The 23,301-nt window shown below is 32.0% G+C and overlaps 1 protein-coding gene and 1 long non-coding RNA gene across 2 annotated transcripts; both read left to right on the plus strand.

Moving 5' to 3' along the window:
• Positions 1 to 6,609: 6,609 nt before the first annotated feature.
• On the plus strand, positions 6,610 to 6,906 carry LOC132048356 (uncharacterized). Its single transcript, XR_009412952.1, has 2 exons — positions 6,610 to 6,735; positions 6,783 to 6,906. It is a non-coding gene; the product is annotated as an uncharacterized LOC132048356 (long non-coding RNA).
• A 12,806-nt stretch (positions 6,907 to 19,712) lies between these two features.
• LOC132047022 (F-box protein At5g39250) lies at positions 19,713 to 22,437 on the plus strand. The gene is made up of 2 exons (XM_059437897.1): positions 19,713 to 19,869; positions 21,160 to 22,437. Exon 2 carries the CDS (start codon positions 21,464 to 21,466, stop codon positions 22,214 to 22,216), a length of 753 nt encoding a protein of 250 aa, XP_059293880.1. The 5' UTR covers positions 19,713 to 19,869; positions 21,160 to 21,463; the 3' UTR covers positions 22,217 to 22,437.
• The last annotated feature ends 864 nt before the right edge of the window (positions 22,438 to 23,301 follow it).

The following is a 23,301-nucleotide window of genomic DNA, read 5'->3' on the forward strand; positions in this document are numbered from 1 at the left end:
TGGAATATCACATATTCAGACCACAGATGCTACATTCTCTTAATTAATTTAGTCACATGTCGGCATGTGATAACCTAGCTATCTATAATACGGCATGTCAGCCACGTGTGACTAATGCTCGTGCTTTCATCTGTCATTAAATAATTGCTAAATCTTTAATCTCAATTAGTAGTAAAATATTTTACGAATTGTGATTGAAGTTGCTTTCCAACTCCGATCCTCTCTCTAATCATCCAATTGCAGTCTTTAGTCCCAACCCCAATTGCTCCTACCTTTTCCCATTTCTCTAATTATCCCTATCCTAATCCCTTCTTCTTAATTTATTTCCCAGTAAAATTCGGTGGAAGATAACTTATGCATTGGCTAGTTTCATAAGGATTTATGATGTTATACACACTAACATTAGTGAATTTTGACCTGTGATGAAGGGTAAGTTATCCTTTTTATCAAATTACCGATCAAGAGATCATGTACTTATATATATCTAATAACTGGCATAATTATGTAAATATTTCTTATCCCGTCAATTATAAAACCTAAAACTCAATTTAAAATCACTATCAGCAGGTGAAATATTGTAATCAACACGTTACACTCTCTCGTTTTCTATGGCTAACAATCTGCTAGGAGTAATATGTAGCCTGAATACATCAACATCAATATATATCAGCAGCAGCTACATTTACGATCCACCATGTGTTTCAGTTGTGTTCTTTATTCCTTTTGTTTTTTGGTCGGCACGGTGTACAAGTTTCGCTCAGCTATACTTGGTATTGTATGACAAAAATTATTTATTAAATCTTTTTAGTATTTGGTTGCTTCAGTTATAAATAAAATACTTCAAAATTTATGTTAAGTATTAAAATATTAATTCCTTTATAAATTAAATTCTCCCGTACGTCCTTCTCTGCAGTCTATATATATCACTTTAATTACTTCAGTCAACTTTGAACTTTGTTATCACCTTCAATACGACAAAATTACGTATCAAACCATTGTCGTCATACATTGTCCTACACCTTCTCCTTGTATGATTATATACATAACCAACGTATATATCTAACCTAATTCTGAAAAAAGAATCATAAAATGATCATTTTCAACTGAAAATAATACTATATTTTCCATATTTTCATTCGTACGGGTGTACCCGCTCTCCTCAGGTCATCGGTGAGATTAGAGGTGGACTGAGCTTAACTTATAAGATATGAGTTTACGTGAATTCAATCATGAACCTATTTATTATATCTATTATTTTGAGGTCATTGTAATAATTTTTTGAACAAGGAACTCCATAACATAAAGGGGGATTAAATGCTAAAAAACGGATTCTAATTCTATATATTGTTTCTGATTTTTATGTCTTTATCTCAGCGTTCATAAACTTCAAATCTTGAACCTGATGGGATAGAGGTTCAGGGTTGTTGGGACGAAAATTAGTGCTTCCAGGTATTAATTTTTTTTCTTTCAAATTTACCACTACATAAATAAGCGAGAGTGAGTATATATCTTAAGGGGTGTGTGAAAGCTTAAAGCACCACTTACTTGATAATAAGGGTTGTACAAAGTAAACTAACAAACCGCATCAAACCTATAAATCGAATCAAACCGGAAAAAAACCCAACTAGTGGTTTGGTGTTGAAAAAAAAAAAAACCGACCATAATTGGTTTGGTTTGGTTTGGTTTTAGCTAAAAAAAGTCAAACCGAACCAAACCAACCCGACATTACATGTATTCAATTTTTAAAATATATTATACATAAAAATATTTATTTATAATGTAATTTATAAATATTTCTTAAATTTGTTCGTAGTTTTTTCTATCTATTATCATATTATTCAAGCTTGAACTTGGAATTTTGAATGTTAATAAGTTTTATATTCTATGAACTCATATAAAGTCCAAACCAAAACCAACTCAACACTAATACTAACAAAAGAAATTCAATTTATCACTAGGAATGACAATAATGTTGGATATCTATTCTTTAGTTTTACATAATTGGTTTAGAGAGTAAAAATACATAACTTAAATTTTTTTTCTTGTCATGTAATTAATACTTATTAGCCGAACTTATTTTAGCATGACTTAGTATTTTTAGATTATGATCATTTTCTTATGGCTTATTAATTAGCAATATTTATATCAACCGATTTTATTATCTTTTGTTGAATATTTTAATACAATGACATCACTCTTCTCACATTTTGTGTTATTTTCTTATGAAACACCTTCATTATATAGTTGTATCTTACTAGGACTAAAGAATATTTGAAGTAAAAGTTATATGTTTTGTGTCAAGACTATTCCGGAAAAAAAAAAAACCAAAAAACCCGAGAAAACTGAGTAACCCAAGAAAACCCGGATTTTATTGATTTGATTTGGTGTATAAATTTAAAAATTCGACGCAATTGGTTTGATTTGATATTTAAAAAATTTGAATCAATTCGGTCTATGTACACCCCTACTTGATATGTACACGTAGGGAGTAGTAAAGTAAGCCCTTTTATTTTTGGTTTAATCCCATTCGACCCACTTGTTTTGTCCCGCATGCGACAATGGTCCCAGCATTTCTTCTTCTTTTTTCCTTTGTCGTTTTGTACCTTTTCCTTTCTTCTTTTGTTCTTCTGTTTTTCTTTTTCCTTTTTAACGTTGCTGCTTACGTGTAGCGTGCACCATATAAGGATATCAAGTCCACACTAACGCTTTCCCCAGTTCTCTCTCTCTTTGTTTTAACTCCCTTTTTCTTTTGGGACAAAAAATGGAACCACCATCTCTATTTTCAGTTTCTAACACTCCCTTTATTATATTTTACTTAACCATTTTACTTTGATGCAAATTGACTAACATGAAAATCAAAATGATCAACTCCATTTGTATATTATATAAAAAAAATATTAAATTAATTATAAAAATTTAGTGCACTAAAAAATATATCGCTCCGAAATTCTACAATTAGCATTAGTATGCCTGAATTAGATTGAATAATCGATTATTTGACATCCACAAGATAAAATCTATATATATAATAAAGCTAAGCATAAATAAGGTGATGTAGCACCTCTTTATGGCCATCATTCCTATTTATCTTTTTTCTCATTTTTTTGCATTTTTCAACTCATTCTTTTCATTTAATTATTTTTTAGAAAAACCAAAACAATCCATTCTTAATAAAGAAACAGTTGATTACAGAATTTAAAAGTCACCGTCGAAGGTTACCACCGTTACTAATAGTCCACAAATGTCTACACGTTTTTGCTCTATACTAATAGTTACTACAACTGTTTATAATATTAATAAACCATTATTACAATTATTCATGAATTGTTTTTAAATCAGACCCATATTTTCATGGATCATTATGCATATGATTGGTTTTCTTCCTTATTGGAAAAGAGTAAGTTAGAAAGGTTTAACAGCCTTTGGAATTTAGCTGATCTCTTCATCTCAAGATTGAAAATGAAATCATCTAATAGATATTCTTGCCTCAATGTCTTTTACTCCAACAAATTATTTGTCAACTAACACCTCTTGATTTGATGAGTATCAATCTGGTGTTTGTAAAAAAGAAGGGAACAACTGGACGGGACCTGACGGAGGGGAAGACAGGTTGGGTTATAATGGGACGGGACCTAATTAATGGAAGTTATCTTTTGCAACTTTCTTTGACAGGTAAGATTTTATCACTCTTTTCTTATTGAATTTCACAAATATGTTTTAAACATAACAAATGCTAACAACGTCTTGAACTGGAATCCCAGTCCACTACATCCCACATTTGTGTTTATTGTGAATATTGCCGATTGAAGCAGCCGTTTCCTCTTTATAATGTTTGTAGTACATTGATCTTTGTATCAGTGGAGAGCACCTTGCAATAATCAATTTTTATTTGTATTCTTGCAATAATCATATTTTGAATGGCTTGCAAAATGTGTTCCCCAAAATTGAGATCATATTATAGACAGTATATATATAAAAGTACTTGTGGTGATGATGATGCTTAGGTGAATTATTGTGAGGCAATTGACAAGGGAGGAAATCAAACTCTTGTAGGGAGAAGTAGTAAATATTTTTTAGGCAAATAGCATATAAGGGGCTGAGAAAAAGAATTATAACTAAGTTGTGGTTAGAGAAAATGGATGGTGAGATTGAAACATTAACAACACGAAACAAAGTGACCAAACATTGCTTGCTGGAGACCTTCAAAACTAGGGCTGGGCATAAATACCGAAAATTGAAAAACTGGACCGAACCAAATTAATTTGGTTTTTCGGTGTTTCGGTTCGGTTTCGATTTTTTTTAATAACAAATTCGGTGTTTCGGTTGGGTGTTCGGTTCCAGGTCAACGGTCTTCGGTATTTCGGTTTAACCGAAGATTTACTACTTTTTTTTTTTTTTTTTTTTTTGAAGATTTACTAAATGAATACAATTTTTTTTTTTACAACACTCAGTCCACTCTCTTAGGCCCAAATTAATGTATCCAAGCCCATCCCTATAGAGTATAGACCCACCCTAATTTCATTCACTTAACCTAAGCCCTAACTTCATTTCCTCAATTCCTCTCCTCTGTCCTCAGTTTAATGATCAGCTTGGCATCCATAACACAAAAGATTATATCACGAGTTCAAATTTTCCAGTATTCATTCTTAAATGTGATGTCTATCTCGAATATAACTAATATTGGTGCGTCTTCATTTGTTTGGTTTATGTATATCAGAATTTCAGAACCTTTGATAATTGTTCTTCATGTTGGCCTTTGATAGGCTCTGTTCATGATCCATTTTCTTGTTGCTTCTTAGCTGCTTAATATTATTTTCTGTATGATATCAACTTCTATGTCCTCTTATGTGTTTTAAGTTAGGTAACAAAACAATGTGGTATTGGAAGGTAACATAGAAGTCAATATTTTGGTGATGATGTTTACTTATCTATAGGACTTCGTCATCTATATGAAGCATCTCATTTTGAAACAATCAATAAGCATTCAATAATCAGTACTCTGCAGTTTGCGCAGAGCCACCAAATTAAATTGACCTTGCTCGATAAAATAATTATTAACTGATAAAAACGCCCACCCCTAATTTTACAAGCAGAAATTAGCCAATTTTAGGCCCATGCTAATAAAAAACCGAATTAGAAAAATCGAAACCGAACCGAACTTCAAAAAATTGAACCGAACCGAACTAACTCGGTGCGGTGTTCAAAGGTCCACTTTCAAAAAATCGAAACTGAATTTGAAATTACCGAACCGAAGAATTGTTGTTGAACTTTCCAAATTAAAGCTTCATTTTTTCTTGGTTAAAACTTTAATTTTTTTCTATAGCAATAATGTCTTTGAGAGAAATTACACACTTCATTATTATCTTTTATTGAATCTCAATTTGAAAAGCCGGATTAATTTCATGATGTCATCCGATCCTTGCAAGTCAGGTTAACACTTAAGATTTATTAATAGTTTTCTATATACAGAATATGCAATAGAAACAGTTTGACCCGTAATACAGATATAAGAAATAATTCATACGAAATTATTTAGAAAAGCAATGAAAATATAAGTCCATACCCAAGGAAACTTTGAGAGGAGTCGTTCCTCTTTAGTAAATCCAACTAATCATGAGTAAAATTAATTTGGAAGAACATTTTGAGTAAGCACTATTCAAAGGCAAAAATTAACCTTACGAAATAGAAAATAGACCAAGTTGATTTAACAATATAAAGGCTTTTTATCCGAGTATGAACACTTGACTCTTCAATATAAACACTAATACGATAATACTTGACAAGAAGATCATTGTAATTAAGACTTATTTTATATTTATTCTATAATAAAATATAATAAACACTCATAATGTTCATCACTTATTAATTAGTAGTAAGAGTTATTTATTGGGTATGGATTATTTTTCTTAATTTAATTAGATTTTTAAATTAGGGAAAATACATAAATACCCCCAGTGTATACTCGGATTAATTATAACGCACCCAACCTTTGCGGGCAACCTATTACCCCGGCCTTATTTTTTCTCGTATTTTGCACTTTTTCAGCTGACGTGCACAATCAAATTCACGATTTCGCATTGAAAAGTGTTGCACACTCTCCACCACATCGGCTCCACGTCAATGCCACATCGGCGCCACGTCACTAAACCCTCCCCCTCCTTCTTCTTCTTCATTAAACCCTCAATTAATTTTATCTTCTTCACCACTAAATCCTTTTTCTTCTTCTTCATTTCAAGAAATAAGTCAATTAACCATTAAACCCTCCATTAATTTTATCTTCTTCGTCACTAAACCCAGCCACTTCACTGTTACAATAGACCGTATAATATACCCAGTGAGTGCTGTCGCCGCTTTTTCTCCTCAATCTCAAATTTTTTTTCAGTAGAAAGCAAATTTTTAATGGTATGGCAACTTTTCTGAAAGCAACCCACTTCATTAGTTCGAATAACAAGCTCCAAAATCACCCTTTTCCTCATTCATATACCCAATCTCTCAAGATTTCTACTTCCTGCAAACCTCCCATGGCTGCCCTTAGCACCAATGCAACTGTTGGTCTTTCTGAGACTTTCATTCATATACCCAATCTCTCAAGATTTCTACTTCCTGCACACCTCCCATGGCTGCCCTTAGCACCAATGCAACTGTTGGTCTTTCTGAGACTTTCATTCGATTGAAACAACAAGGCAAAGTATTACATTCTTCTTTTTTTTTTGGTTTTCCAAGATTAAAATTTATGTGGGTATTGGTTTCTTGTGGGAAAGATTTTATCTTTAGCTCCTAAGGAGAACTATGGAAATTAGTGGAATTGTAGGACAGCTTATCCCTGAAAAGCTTTTCTTGAAAAAAAATTCTTGGGATGTTTGTTTTGTACCTGTCTTGTTATATGAGATTCTGATTGTCTTTGAATCAGTGTTAATTAGATTGGATTCTCATGTTAAGGTCAGGTATAACTTGAGTGGAGAGTGTTAATTGATTGATTTCTTGAATTTGTGTGTGTTAATGGAGGAAGAAAATGAGTTGAATGTGTGTGTGTTAATAGAGGAAGAAAATGGGTTGAATGCGTGTGTGTTAATGGAGAAAGAATATGGGTTGCATTGATTAAAATAAGCTTTTTATGATTGATGATGAAATTGAATGTGTGTGTGTTAATGGAGGAAAATGGATTGATTGATTTCTTGAAATGAAGAAGAAGAAGATGACGATGTGACAGTGAATGTGACGCGCGTGTGGCGGAGAGTGTGCAACAGCTCTCATCAATATCGAATTTTGATTGCGCACGTCGGCCGAAAAAAGGATACAAAAATACGTAAAAAAATAAGGCGGGGGATAATAGGTCATCCGCAGCGTTTGGGTCAAGTCACATAATTAATCTGAATATACGTTGGGGGGTTATTTATGTATTTTCACTTTTAAATTAACTGCAATCATAAAATTTGACACTAAAACTCATAAAATTGTATTTAATTCAATACTTCTTCAAGACAGACTAAAAGCCTAATATGGTGTATTGCAGCCAAATTTGTCAACTGCAACCAAAATAAACACTACATAGTATACCAAAAAAAAAGGAAGGGAAAATGATAATATGAACAACCTGAGGAAGCAATTAGGATTTAATTAGGAGATACTTCGCGAAACTCTAATAGCTCTGTTCCCCCTCTCGGCTCACAATAAGTTTAACAGAAGGATTAAAAGAGAGATGCATATGAGTATTCTTCAATAATATGAACATTGCTGGCTTGCGGCAGTAAATATTGAGGCTTTTAGTTATCTTATAATAAAGAATAGGAATGTGTGGAGTAGTAAATTTCGAGATATTTAATTAAGTTTTTCCATTAAAGAGTAAAAATGAATGGCACATGTCTTTTATATGAGTGGCCTTTGAGAGAATCTCTGTGGAATTAATTGTCTTATGAGAAACAGCAGGTCTTTTTTTTTTTTAATTAATTCTGATGAGATTTCCAATATTTCTCCCATATGTTTTAGGATAAGCTACTGTTGGTACCAGTTATTCTTCATTTTTACATTGCAAATCTTGTGGCCCGTGGAATATTGATTAGTTTTTGTTTTTGTATCCGCCGATGTTCTTAAGGGAAAGGTTTGAGGATGATAAATCCGTTTTATATTCTTATTCCACCTTTTCTTCTCTCCATATTTCTCTCTTACTTTTCTATATATATTCAATTTTTATGCTTTTTAGCATGTTAGTTCTATATTTTGTGCATTTATATTGTAAAATCCTATTTTCTTGGAAGAAATTATTACTTATGTGCAGGGTTCGGTGTTAAAACATTTAATTTTAACTATCAATTCAGGTATAGATTATTTAAAATTGTTAAATCAAAATTTACATATTAAAACTATACTAAAAGTAATACAAGTCAACATAACTAATAATTCACAATTTTTGAAAACAATCGAGAAAATTGTAGTAAACAGTAATACATTCACATGAAATAAAATGGGAGCATATTTTAGATTAATGTGCGGATTAAATCTATGACTTTTTTATTTGTAAGAGAACTATCTCTAACAATCGCGCGAAGCGCGGGCAAGTACACTAGTAAAGATATAATTTCAGAGACATTAGTTTAAGTTTGACTTCATAATACTAACATCGTTTAAGTTTGACTTCATAATACTAACATCTGTTGTGATTTATAATATTACGCCTTATACCACTCTTCAATTTAGACAAAGCATGTTTGATCCATAAAAAAGAAGATACCTAATAGTAGTTAAAATTTATTATCACACATTAAGCCTATGCTAATTAAACTAACAAAATCATTTTAATATTATATTGTTATGCAACAAAATACAATTTTAATAAATAAAATGATCGTAGCCAATGTCCACGAACCATGATAGATATTGAGCAATTGTAACTTGCTACGGACTTGCTTTGATTTGAATAATAATTGCACGGGGTGGGTTTTAGTTCAATCCGTTTTGACCTAAGCAAATTTTAGACAGATTGAATTATATCTCATATTTGACCCGTCTTAAACCCAACCAGTTTTGACCCACACAAATTTTGGACGATTGGGTCCTGACCTGCCTATTGACATAACTGGTTTTGACCCGTCTAAATTTGATTCAATCTATTCATTTGTCATCCCTATATAGCACTATGTATTACTTCATTCAGATTCACTTCAAATATTTGATTTTTGATATTTTTAAAATTTTACTTCTACATAAACATAAATTACACAAGTAATATAAGTGATCAACTTCTCAAAATTAGAAGTATTTGGAACATTTGTTGTTTTCATTTCTGGAAGAAGTAGTTTAATTTTTATTTTATTTTTGAAAAAGAAAACCATTTCATAAGTAAAAAGGTAAAAAGAATAGACTTGCACTCATTAATCATTATCGCCAAATCAAACAATTTAATCTTAATAAACATTAAATAAAATACATATTACTTAATCATGATTAAGTGATAAATACATATATATATATATATATATATATATATATATATATATAACATATATATTACATTTATAAGTTTAATGTAAATATTAAAATTTCATTTTTTTTTTTTTTAATTTCAATCAAGTATATTGGGCGTACTTGTCAAACATGTGGACTTGACGATAAGATAATATGTATTCACCAATTGTGTTTCCTAGAAACTAACTCAAAATCAAATTCATTGTGAGTTTCCCACCTCAATTCTCGAACTCGGGATCTTAGGAAATACTCCATACGGTTCATAATAAGTGTTCACTTAATTTTGTTCAAAATAAGTGTTCATTTACATAATCAAAAAAAATTTAATTTAATCTTTTCACATTTATCCTTATTGAATGCTAAGTGACTAGATCTCATTCAATGAATATAATTAAATTCACGTGTTTTTTGTTGTTAATATTTAGTTTGAATACAATACTGATAGTTGTGAATTGTATAACTACTTTGTCAATTAACTCTTTTATTCAAAGTATTTTCTGTTTTTTGGGGATAATTTATGTCTCACACTTCCGATTAATAACCGCACACTCTTTCGACTTAGGGAAGAGCTGGACTTCTGTCGTATCCCCCTCTACTTGATGATAAGTCTCCATATACAATCCACCTCGAGCCAAACAATGCTCACATCTTTGACATGTTGCTTGGATTCTATAGGAATTATACTCACCTGGTAGTACTTCCCCTGGTGAGGTGCTAGGGATATTAGTAGGAGTTATCCCTAAGAAAATATACTTAGTTTGGCTCCACTGAGAGGTCTTAACAATGGGCCCGCATAGACTATGATTCTTCTAGTATTAGGAGGTGGTTAAAAATGAATCTAAACATAAACTTGCATATTTTCTTTACTTTATGTCTTGTATAGAAAATTTATATTTTTTGAGAATTGATTGGGCTGTGAATTTGCTCATTCTTTTGATCGATGAGTTATTGATGGGATGATTAACGGGGTTGAGATTATTAGTTTTATTGTAGAAGAAGATATCAAATATATAGGGGACGGACACATTTCTTCTTATCTTTTCTTGTATTTAGCTTATGTTTCAGATTTTCTATTAGTTTATTACTTACTTTTTTTTACTTTATGATTCAATTTTTTTTTCTTTTTTTTTTTTACTTTTACAAGACATAAAGTCTTTAAGTTCACAACAACATCAGGTAGTAATATTATTAGTTATATATTAATAAGGGTTAATTCAAATTAACATTCATGTGTTAGCAATACATTATTTTGAATCTTGTTGAAAAAAAACTTTATTTACGAACATATATAAAAGTTTGAATTGTTAATATAAAGTTTTAAACTATTTCGGATGTTAAAAGATTTTGTATTTTTTTTCCCTTATTTGTATCATCTTTAAAATCATAAAATTCACTATTAAAATTTTTAGGCCACTAAAGCTTTGGAGCCTAGAGCAAAGGATTTACTAGCCTCTTCATTGAGGCTCCCCTGGTATCTAAGCTACTGGAACATCCCTATTATTATTAAACACCTTAGTATAATATGCAATTAGCTGGTATTATTAGGGTTGTACAAAAAAAATCGACAAACGGCACCAAATCGAAAAAAAAAATATGACTAGCGATTTGGTTTGACTTGATTTGGTATTAAAAAAAAAACTACTATAATTATTTTGGTTTAGTTTGGCTTTAAATTAAAAAAAAAAAAAAAAAAAAACGAACCAAACTAATCCGACAATACATATATACAATATTTAAAAATATTTTATGCATAAAAATATTTATTTGTAATGCGACTTATAAATATTTCTTAATTTTTTTCATAGTTTTTGTCATACATATATAGTTGTATATAATTACAACTAAAGCAATATTTGAAGTAAAAGTTATATATTTTATATGAAGACTATTCTGAAAAAAACCTCGAAAAAATCAAAAAATCTGAAAAACCCCAGGTTGAAAACTTCGACTTATAATGGTTTGGTCTATAAATTTTAAAATCGGCACAATTGATTTGATTTGATATATGAAAATTCCGAACCAACCCGGTCCATATATACCCTTAGCTGCTATATACTTCAATTTGTCAAATTCATATATTTCTAACTCCACTTGTCACTTTTCTGTTGGATTATCAAACAACCTTCGAGCTTAATAATCTAATTCATCTATTTGTTGTGTGATTTCCCCCCCTCAAGTTTCTTTTATAATTATACCATTTATCCAAAGGATGATGAAGTAGCTATCATACTGCTTGTATCTCTTTTTAGAAAAGTGGGGCTCGTCCAATTATTTAATTTTCAGTACTAACCCATATTCAGTGAGATCTTCATCCCAGGCACTAGCTAAATCGTTCATGGGGAGAACATTAGAGGACATCGTTAACGAGATAGACTCGTGGACGATCAAATCAGGGGCGGTCCTATGTGGTTTTAAGTGGGTTCATATGAACCCACTTTCAGTACTAAAATAACAACACTTATATAGGTATATTTTTAACTGTTTTAAAAAAAATATATATATATATATATATATATATATATATATTGTTATAAATATTATTATAATATTGTTGATGTCTATCTTTAGGAGAAATTTTAGGGTTTGCTATAGGCAATGAGTGACTTTGGCACCAAGTCAATTCTCTCCTATAAATAAAAGTGTATTAAAGTTCTCTTCATCTTATTTCATCCCTCATAAGAGAAATAAAGAATTCCTCTCTTCTCTCTTTCCCTATAATATTCTTCTTGCTTGCTTTATTATTTTATAACACGTTATCAGCACGAAGCTCTAATCAACTGAGATGTTACGATATTGCGAAGCATCACGAGGTGTTGATAATATGATCGTTAAACGGCACCCCGCGGAGTCATGGCCTTGAAAGATGAAGCACCGTTTAGATTTGAAATATTGGATATTAATGAACATCACGTGCCCATGCCTAAAACGAAACGACTTTAACATATACCTAAAGTATCAGGTAAGTTTTTTACTTTTTCTATTTCTTTTGAATTCTTCAAGTTGTATAACTTGATTTTAAATATGAGCGAATATAACTCTGGCAGAGTTTGAAAGAAAATATGATCCCGTTAGTGATTATATTTTACAAATCTCGTTTTAATTAAATTTGTTAATCACCGTAAGTGATAATATTTGCATACTTGTTGTGATTACAATTGAAGATACATTAGAAAAATAAAAAAATTTCTATATTATATTTGTGTAAATAATTTGCTCCCCCGAGGTAGCAATATCTTAAAAGAGGTTCTTAGTTATCATAATTTGATATGGTAAAGGCACGTTTATAAGATAATTACATTCTATTCGTGAAGAATGAATACTTTTGATTAACATTACAAATACAAATCCATTCCCCGAAGTGAATGTGACAATATAAGTAAATCTATAAATACGTACGTGCGATTGGTTGTGAAGTTATCACAAGTCACCTCCAAGAGGTAGAATAATTGGAGAAAAAAAAATATTCTAAAAATTCTATGATTTACTCCCAAAGCTTAAACTTTCTCTCTCCGCTTCCGAACTAGCAAGCTCAATAATATGCTTCGAATAAACTTTGAACTCTACTCCCGAAGTAGTAGAAATTTGAACTCTATTTTTCAACATAGTAAACTTCGAGCTATACCCCCGAAGTAGTAAGATTCTCAATTCTACCCCCAAGTATATACCTAGAAATCTACTCCCGAAGAAGTTTACTTCATAAGTAGTAAATATTCACTAAATCTACCGTGAAGTAGTAGAACTTTGAAATTTACTGATGTAGTATGACTGAAATTGACTTTCGAGTGGTAAACCTTTAAACTTTACTCCCGATATAATAAAAAAATATAGCCAAACTTTACCCAAATTGAGTAAAGAATCGGTAGTACACCGAGACTTTTTTTGAAGCAATGTTTCTTCACATGAGAAAAAATAATGAGCTATTAGAAAGTGCATCTAAATGATCGGGTTTAATTCCCCCGAGGTGAATGAAAGAAATACCACAACTTACCTCCCTGGAAAGAGATTGAATAATAAAAGATATACATATTATTTTTGTGATACGAATCATTGAAACACGTACCTGTCGTACATAGAAACATCTTGATCAATCTTATTCTGAGACTTATTGACTGCTTTACTGGAGTATTTCCTATGCAATTGTTTGTCTTATAGCATTTGGCTAATTTTGTGTTTTGGCAATGTTTGTCATGAAATCAAAGTGATTAGTTCTATGATGGCCTGCTAAAATTGTCTTGTGTAGTCATATTAACAACTATTTGTTTGGTTGCTTGGTGGTTATGTCATCAAAAGTCCAAACATTTAAGTGACTAGATATGTTCAAGAATGTGGGTTATTGTTTGTCTTCTTGCAATGTAATGATAGTAATAGTTGCTCATTCTAAGTAACCCATCCCTTAGATGTATTCTCACTCTAAACAAATTAGTAATCTCAAGTTTAGAACTTCTTGTTTTCTAAAATATCTCCATTGTCCATTTCTACTCGTCTCAATGTATTTTTCGATTTTCGGTGGTGTAATATTTTTGATTATTTAGTGTCTACATTTGTGAAGTAATACAAGATAATTCATGATAGTTAAGACTTGTTGTAGAAAGAATGGTTTGTTGTTAGCTTTGCGAATGAAACGCAGCTTTTTATAGTACCAAATTGTTTATTTTGGTTACTCTGGTGCATCGATGGTTAGTATAAACCTGCTCCAATGATCCATATGTGGGACGAGAAAGAAGACCGCAGTCTGTTAAATGCTTTCTATTGTCTTGTTATTAATTTTTCTCTTTCGAAGGAAATTACAATTCATATATTTTTCGCTAAAAGAAAAATTATAGCTTCTTCATTTCAATTGTTTGATAGTTGTCATTTTGATATAAAGAAAAAAATATATTTAGATGTTAATTAGCTTCAGATGGAGAGAATAAACAGTTTAAATTCATACGAAGTTCGACTAACTTAATGTTTACTTTTTGTTATTTATGTATTTTCTTGTTTTAAATGTTCATTTGGTTATTGTTTTATTTTTTGACACCAGAAGAGTGTCTAAATTTGCTTTCAAGATACCGAAAATCTAGCAATATTTGGTAGTACAAAATTAATGATCAAGGTCATTAGGAGCCTAATTATTTGTCTACAAGAACCATGACACCAATAATGTTCGAACAAAATAAGTGATTATAGAGAATAAATTAAAGGCTCATTTTTGAAGAACTTACATACTATTATGTAATTCGTTCTAGATTGTAATATACGAAGTTGTTATGATCGAAACACAAGTTGTAGTAAACCCGAAGTTTACTCTTCCAATAAATGGCTATCATATTGAAGTTATAAATGATAGGAGGATCAAGTATCTTCAAAGTCATGGTTGGTAAGAAATATCTATGTGAAAGGTTACACGCCTTATTCGCCAAATTGTACTACAAATATAAGCATGATGAAATCACATGTCACATCTAAAATTTAAGTTGTATTGGTATAAAAAAAAAAAAAAATTCATGTCATAGTAAACCGAAGTTTACTAAAACAAATAGCACATGACATGGTAAACTTGAAGTTTACTATTATAAGAGTCGGCATATTTATTTGGTTTGGCTAAATCCCCGACCTAAATATGATGTTTGGTCAAATTGAGTATTTGACATATATTGAAGAGCTAGAAGATTCTTCAAGGAATTATTTTTATTGCTTGTTTATAGCTCATGATAAGTTGATTATACTAGCTAATGTTGGGATTGAATTCCCTAAATTAAGCATCGAAAAATATAAAAGGTGAATATGGGCCCTTCACTTGTTATGTGATGTCTTAAATAGATGCATTGATAAGACTCTCACATGTATGTTTATTGTCACCCTAGCTACTGTGACATATGCAAAGTTACTTGCTCAAAATAATTGAGTTGAGAGCGCAATTTTCAGATTATGTAATCAAGATAATTAATCTTGTTAATGCTAGTTTATACCAAGCGGTTTGGTTGTTGAATGCCTCCGATAAATAGCTAAACCATTGCTTATAAAGAGATCAAAGCTTCATGTGGTGGTCTGAAATATGATATATTGCATGTTTTCCCATTTCTGGAGGGTAACACTTATATGCTTGCAAACAAAGAATTATGATAAATTCTCCCCTCACAATTGGTTCAAGTTTAGGAACTAGATATTTTCATCTAACAATTTTTATGTGTGGTATATGATTAATTAATCTACCGAGATGCACAAAGATGGATTCCCCTAAAGAAGATGGGATATGTGTTAGTTTTTCTAACATAAGGGGAGAGAAGAAGCGGGAAAATATGTTATGAATTATCATTAGTATGATCCTCATTCAAAAGATAATTCAACTCAAATGCTAGAAGCATTTCTTTGTTGGACGCCAAAGTTAATTTCTAATTTCAGCTGCAAAAAATATTCCTATTAAATTCATGTCCACTTTAGGAATCTTGATTTCTCCTCATGCATGAAGCGTGGTAGACTAATCGGTTCCAAACGCAATAATCCTTGAAAAGAAAGAGGAGCAAGTGATCAATGATCATTATAAGGAGGCAATGTGCTCTTGAAGAGCCTTCGACATAACACTTCATTAAACCTCATGAGAGGTTTAGGTACCTAAAATAATGAAAGTGATGAGATCTCAATAAGTTATGTCATATTGCGAACCGATATAAATGATATATCATTGACAAAATCTTTAGTACAATATAGCGCAATATTGTAAAAGATTGCGAGGATTTAAATTCTACGCCTATTAAAGCATGCTAACATAGAAATTATTATCAAGTGAAATGATGCATCTTGCTAAGCGTAAAGCTTATTGGACAATTTGCACGATTGTCCACCGGAAGATATCACATCATTTTGATAAATATTGTCACTTGAAAAAATTTATATGAAAATTCCTGAAGAATTTTAAATGCCTGAAGCATTTACAAGTTGTAGAAATTTATTCATAATTCTTATATGAATTAAGTTAAGCAAGGTGAACGCGATTTTATCATCTTAATGAATATTTGGTCGACTAAGGGCACAAATGACTCTATTTATCCTTATAACGTCTTTGTGAAAGTCAAAAGCGTCGTATTGGTTAGTGCGAAGTTGATGACTTGAGAATTATTGAAACTCTTGAAGAGTTTTCAAAAGAAATAGATTATTTGAAAGAAGTTGAAATGAGAAACTAAATTTTTTTGGTCTGAAGTGCCATATCTTTATGCAATTGATTCATTTATATATTTTGCTATGACTATGGAGGATTATAGCCATACGATGTTGTTCTACAGAGAGTCTAGTCATGTAAAGATAGCATCTGTTTATAAAGCAAGTCGTTAATACACTTTGCCCCCCAGTGATTTCAATAATATCACATACCATTGCAACTCTATCCAAAGGCGAAGATGCGACGGATACATAGCCCAACTAAAGAGAGGATTCATAAAAGCACAAGTCATGCTTCATCAAAGTTGTTCTTCACACACGAGCTCCCGGAAGAATGGTGATATCAACGTGCAAGAGAGATTTGTTCGAGCGTTAATATGGCCGATTTATTCACTAAGTCTATACCAACTTCGCAACCAAAGTCTATAGCAACTGAACTCTCAAGTGAAGATGTGAAGATTCAAGTTTTTGGATTGAAGTTCTCATCAGGGGGAGTTAATACGCGTTGTACTCTTTTTCCCTTTCAAGGTTTTTGTCCCACTGGGTTTTCCTTGTAAGGTTTTTAATGAGGCAACCAAATAGCGTATTATTAGAAATGTGTACTCTTTTTCCTTCACTAGATTTTTTTTACAACTCGACGATACGGGTTTTTTTATCTAGTAAGGTTTTAATGAGGCGTATTATCTATCGAAATAGACATCAAGGGGAGTGTTATAAATATTATTATAATATTGTGATGTCTATCTTTAGGAGAAATTTTAGGGTTTGTGACTTTGGCACCAAGTCAATTCTCTCCTATAAATAGAGAGGTTCTCTTCATTGTATTTCATCCCTCATAAGAGAAATAAAGAATTCCTCTCTTCTCTCTTTCCCTATAATATTCTTCTTGCTTGCTTTATTATTTTATAACATATATATATATATATATATATATATATATATATATATATATATATATATACGGTGTTATTTATATATATTTACGATATATTGAACTCACTTGGTAAAAATCCTAGGTCCACCACTGGATCGAATATGCACTTGTCGAAAAGAAGGACAAGAAGGATGGCAAGAAGAGTAGGAGGAAGAGGAGAATAATCTGCCATCTTCCTCCGGCTCCTCCTCTGCTTCTAGTACTAGTGCTAGTAGTAGCAGTAACAACACTTAGATTTGGAGGAATTAAAGGATGAACATGTGTCTTTAACTGTTTTAAGATTTTGAACTTTTATGATTATTTTATTTACTAGTTAGTTTGAATTGTGTTTTATGTGATTATTATTGTTCGTTGTTGTTGGTGGACATATGTTGTGCCCTTTGAATGTTGTTTGGGCGTGCTTGGTATAGGCAATGACTCTATATTGTACATGGATGAACGTTAGAAATGTCTTCCACGCACTCGGTACTACTAGGACTGCAGGACATAACTCTTAGTAAAAGTGTATTAAAGTTTTTAATTCACATGCTTTATAAAATTCTGAGTCCCAAAAAGAACAATTTAAAATCAAGAGATCATCGTGTAAATAGGCGACATGATTATTGTTAGATCCACATAGCTTAATTGGATGTTTTGCATTTTGTCTTCGTTTCAAGTGACACCTATGTTATACCTTTAGATTGCAATGTTAAATCAAAATGTTTTTCTAAAAATAGAACCTTAGATATTTTTCCTTATAAAAGGAAAAGAACACGAAGAATAAATTTTAAAACCCAAGGAAGGACCGTAGGCGACCCCGCGGAGGGGATAAAAACAGGAAGAATAATTTTCTATAAGGCTTGGATGCTTGGTTTTGCGCAAATGAAAAAAGTCGCCATTTGTGTTGGGGCATTCTTGAGAGCGACAAGATACGGAGAATTTATTTTCCGGTGGCACAAGAACTGATGCTTCGACAAATATTTTTTGAACAAATGGCTTGAATACCCATAGTTTAAACGTCGCTTGACGTTTTCGCTTGTCTTTTGGATATCGTTTTGCATGCGAAACGTTATCTTCACTCATGGTTTGAAACCATAGTTTCAACTTTTTTAAATATAAAATTTAACCCATAAGTTTATATTTTGTAAAAAAAGACCCATAAGTTGGTAGATATTTTTAACAATTAACTCTCATCAGTCATTTACCAATCTCATTAACTTTCACCAACCTTTAGTTATGTCTACCATCCTTTAATTTATGTGGGAGAATTATATTAAAGAGTAGTTACATTACTATTCATGTTAAATTTTCATTTTTATTGAACTAAAGTTTGATTAATTGATGTTGCATTTTTAGAAAGACCTTCTAGTAGTGTACTAATTTTGTTGTTATAAACTATGATTTGCTCATTTGGTAAGATTACATAAGAATTGAGAATGTTTTGATAGTTTTCACAATTTATGGAGGTTTTATGTTTATAAGAGAAAATATAACTTAAAATATCCAAATGCTCCATGTTTCTATCGATTTGAAACTATGTTTCAAACCATGTCCAAACGGGCCTAAGTATAATGTAAATATAAGAAAATGACTATAAATATCTTATGTGGACTTGTCAAACATTTGGGCTGACGATGAGATTCTATGGGCCATAATGCCAAGAGCCTTCCAATTCTTTGGTTCGTAACTCAGGGCACCTATGGTCCATGGAGCGGTTGAAAGAAAAGAAAAGAAAAGAAAAAGAAAAAAAAACTACTAGTAACACAGCTAAACCAGCACGGAACTGTTTTCTCATTAAACAAATTAATAGAAGAAGAAAATTGTAGAAATAACATATACTTCCATTTGAAAATATATCTCCTAATAATTTTAATTTGTATAAACTCTCTTCAATTTAAGTTTGTATAGAATTCGAGGCACAGATTAGTTTTTTATTTTATTTTAAAAAGATAAATTTGTTCCTAGTCTCCTAACAATTAGCATTATGAAATAACATATTATGTAATTTTAGTTTTTTACGAAGGAATGGAAAACAATTATTTTCAGTAGCAGATTAAACCAAAAGTAGGACGCAATGAAACGCAGCCGTTGTGGCACCAGCTGAGGGGATAAAAGGGCTACAATCTGGTGCATCAGCAGCATACGAAAATTAAAAACGTTGAATTATCCTGCACCGTTGGATAACTACAATCAAGAAAGGTGGGACCCACAGAGCCCAATCCAAAGGGTCCGCAGTTGTTTTATGTAAGACATATTCACACAAATCTCTCTCTCTTAAAAATCAAAGTTTGCTAATCATTTTCTCTTTCGATTACCGGCGAGCAATTTCCGATGACGTGTCTTCTTTCTTTAAAGAGGTAATTAATCTCTTAATTTTTAGCTTCTTCATTTCAATTGTTTGATTTACGCTTGCAATTTCCATTGATGATCATCATATAAATGAGAAGGACAAATTGTTAATCTAGGGTAAATTCGAATTAAGGTTTCAGATGGAGCAGAATAAACAGTGATGAAATTCATACGACGCACTGACTAATTTTTTTATCGTTATTCTTTTTGTTTTATTTATTAATTTAGGGTTTTCTTCTTTTTAATTTTCTTTCAATTGGGGGTTTTTCCTTTTTTTTTTTTTTATTTTTTTTTTACACTTGTTTGTTTGTTCCAGCCTTAAAGAGCGAAAAAAATGAACCTTTTTTGGGGTTACCTTTGTTTTGCTCATTATTGGAATTACCTTTTTTACCCAGAAATTTACACTTGTTTGTTCTAGCCCTAAAAAAAATGAACTTTTTTTGGTGTGGGTTGTTGGAGATACCTTTGTTTTGCTCATTTTTGGATTTGTGTGCTTTGTCCTTTTCCATATACTGCTTGCTAGGGTGTTGCTAATTTGGGTAATTTTTAAAATCTTTTTTTAGTAATTTTCAGAAAGGGGTGTCCTTTTCTCTTCAAGTATTTTCTGGGACTTTAATCAGTACACTGAGCACTCAATAGTTACTTCGAAGACCATAACATGTCTTTGTTGTTTTCATAAAGCTGACAGCTACTTGGATGTAAGATGAAATCTTGCTATTTTTTGTTTAAATTTTTTACAAGCTGGTTTATGGATTCTGATGTTTTTACAGATAAATAAGCAAACTGTAAAGGCCTGAGCTTGTACATGTCTAATCTAGAGCATATTTCCATGTGTGTATGCGTTGCTTAATGAAGGAAATAAGAAAACTGAAATTTCTCCTATGGGTTTTCTTTCCCTCTAGTCTGTTTTATTTCCAAGCAAATCTCTATGTAGGAGGAAGTATCATTGCGAGTTTTTTTTTTTTTTTTGGTTCTATTTATTTGAAGACTTTTTTAAATGGGAACCCCGTAACCTTGTAGATTTTGAGATGTTTGGTCATAATAAAATGGGACCCCAGTAATCTTGAAGCGTTTGAGATTTTGTAGTAATGATCCTCATTTGTTATCATTTCACATATCTTTATAGCTTCCTTGTTTGTCTAGTAACCATACTTTTGTGTCTTCTCTTTATTCATGATTCTGTGTCATCTAAGCATGAGTTAGTCCAAATCTATACATAGATATTAGGGTATCTTCATATTTACTCGTGATTGTTGCATAAGGAAACCAGTTTTCTTTAACTGAAACTCTGCATGCAGATAATTCCATGCTTCTGCAAGTCATTACCTAGATGAAGAACTGTCCGTTCTCTGAAGTGCAGTATGATTGCTTCAACTGGGATGCATGAGAGCCGATTCCTTTTTATTACAATAAACCTCCTAAAGAGCTAAAACACAGATTTTCTTACCAGCTTGTTTTGTTGTTTCACACCTTTTTTTTGGTTGAAGTTTTATTTACGTATATACTTTGAAGAATCTTTTCACACCTTTGAATTACCATAATCGTTATAAAGAGCTGAAAAGCAGAGTTTCTCTTCCCGACTGGTTTCTTGTTGTGCACAAAATGGCATGTGAAGAAATTCTGAAGGCTGTTTTCCCATTTCTGGAGGGTAATGACCTGGCTACATGTATGATAGTGTGCAAACAGTGGCGAGATATTGCACGAGATGATTACTTCTGGAAATGTCTTTGTTGTAAAAAATGGCCATCAATTTGCAAACGGCCATCTCCTCCTACTGTAACCTACTATAAACTATTTCAGAACTTTCATAAACGGCAAAATCGCCGGACTGTTCTCCCTCCGAAACTTTCCTTCAATGACTTGGAGTTCTACATTGACATTTGGACCGAAGAGAAAATAATTTATTCAGATGTGGTACCAGGGCCTGTTCTTCAGAAGGGAATCCGGATCCCACCTCCTGGAATCTGTGATGTGCTTAGGTTCCACTTAGAAGGGACTGAATACAAGATGACTCTACCTGTGGAACCAAGATTTACAATTCCTTTGTGCCAGACCGTCAGCGTCTCTGTGCTTGTTGGACGCAAAGATACAAATAAAGTTGCATGCATTATCAAGAAATCCCTTTTTGATTATATCGATCGAACATCATATCGGGCTTTAGCTTTTGACTATCTTGATTTCTCCTCTCCTATTTACTTGTTTGTATCGGGTGTTCGGGCATGGATATCTTTGCTGTTCACGGACCATGGTAACGAGGGCGCACTTGATGTTTTTGGGATAGAGATGGATTTCTGTGATGCTGCCAATTCTGAAGACGAGGTCCTGTGGCTTCTAGACATGGTGGACTGGAAGTAAACTCAGTGGTGACTGTCTTCTAGATATCCGTCAGGTGGCCAATCCTAGCTGGAGAATGTCCACTTTGGCTAAATCTTGTACATAGTTATGCTGCTAGAATGGATGACTATTTAAGTTATGCACAATGGCTAATTCCAATTTAAATTTATTTTTTCTGAAATACAGTTTTAGTTTCATCGTGGAAGAATTCAGAATTAGATCCTCTAAGATCATTTCATGTATCAATTGTCTATGACTTCTGCAGCGATACCTGTTAATCTTTTTCACTCCTGTGATGCATATTTTTTTAAAAGGTTTTTAAAATGTACGACTATCATATTGATTTAGAGTTGCCCCGGGGATGAAAGAACTATTGGTTCTTGCTTTTGAATTTAGTGGCACAATATATTTTATATGTTTGCTTGTTGATTGTGTATACTGGCTCTATCTGGCCACTGTTCCAACGGATGAAAAGGTCGTTTAAGACTACTATGTATCCTTCATACCATGAAGTTGGGCAGTGCCGCGGCTTTTGAAAGAAGGGTCCGTAGAGGTCAGGTAAAAAGAAATTTTTCTTCGATGCTTTAAATAGGAATAGATGGAAGAGCTATGTAGTGAAAATAACTTCTCTGTCTTACTTTAAATTATGTAAAGTACCAAAACATTGTCTGCAAATACCTAGCTTTGTGGATGGAAGAGTAGCGATTCGAATTAGTTCCCTTTGGATAAATTTTTGTTTTAATTTAATACTTATTATTATGGTTTTTTAGACCCTTAAGAAATGGAGTGAACAAAAAAATGGCAATTTGCACGATTGTCCTCATTCGGGGTTGGTCTTTTAACTTTTGTCCCTCAAATTGCTGGTTTGGGATTCGCCAGGCAAAATTTGACTGCAAGCTCTCCCTTATCAGGCAGAGCTTTAAACTTTACCTTAACGCAAAGTTTGTCTCAAACTCTCCCTTATCAGGCAAAACTCTGCCTTAAGGTAGAGGTTTGCATTAAAGGCAATTTCTTTTTTAATACTCAGTTGAAATTTTGCAAAATTATGCCTTAAGGCTTATTTTTTTTTTTTTTTTAATGAATAGGCCTAATTTTGCTACGAGAGA

Source organism: Lycium ferocissimum, chromosome 2 (genome assembly GCF_029784015.1).
Source record: "Lycium ferocissimum isolate CSIRO_LF1 chromosome 2, AGI_CSIRO_Lferr_CH_V1, whole genome shotgun sequence".
Classification (NCBI taxonomy): Eukaryota; Viridiplantae; Streptophyta; class Magnoliopsida; order Solanales; family Solanaceae; genus Lycium; species Lycium ferocissimum.

What these genes read in the sequence shown, in the direction of transcription:
- LOC132047022 (XM_059437897.1), top strand. Translation starts at nt 21,464, where the DNA reads ATGGCATGTGAAGAAATTCTGAAGGCTGTTTTCCCATTTCTGGAGGGT.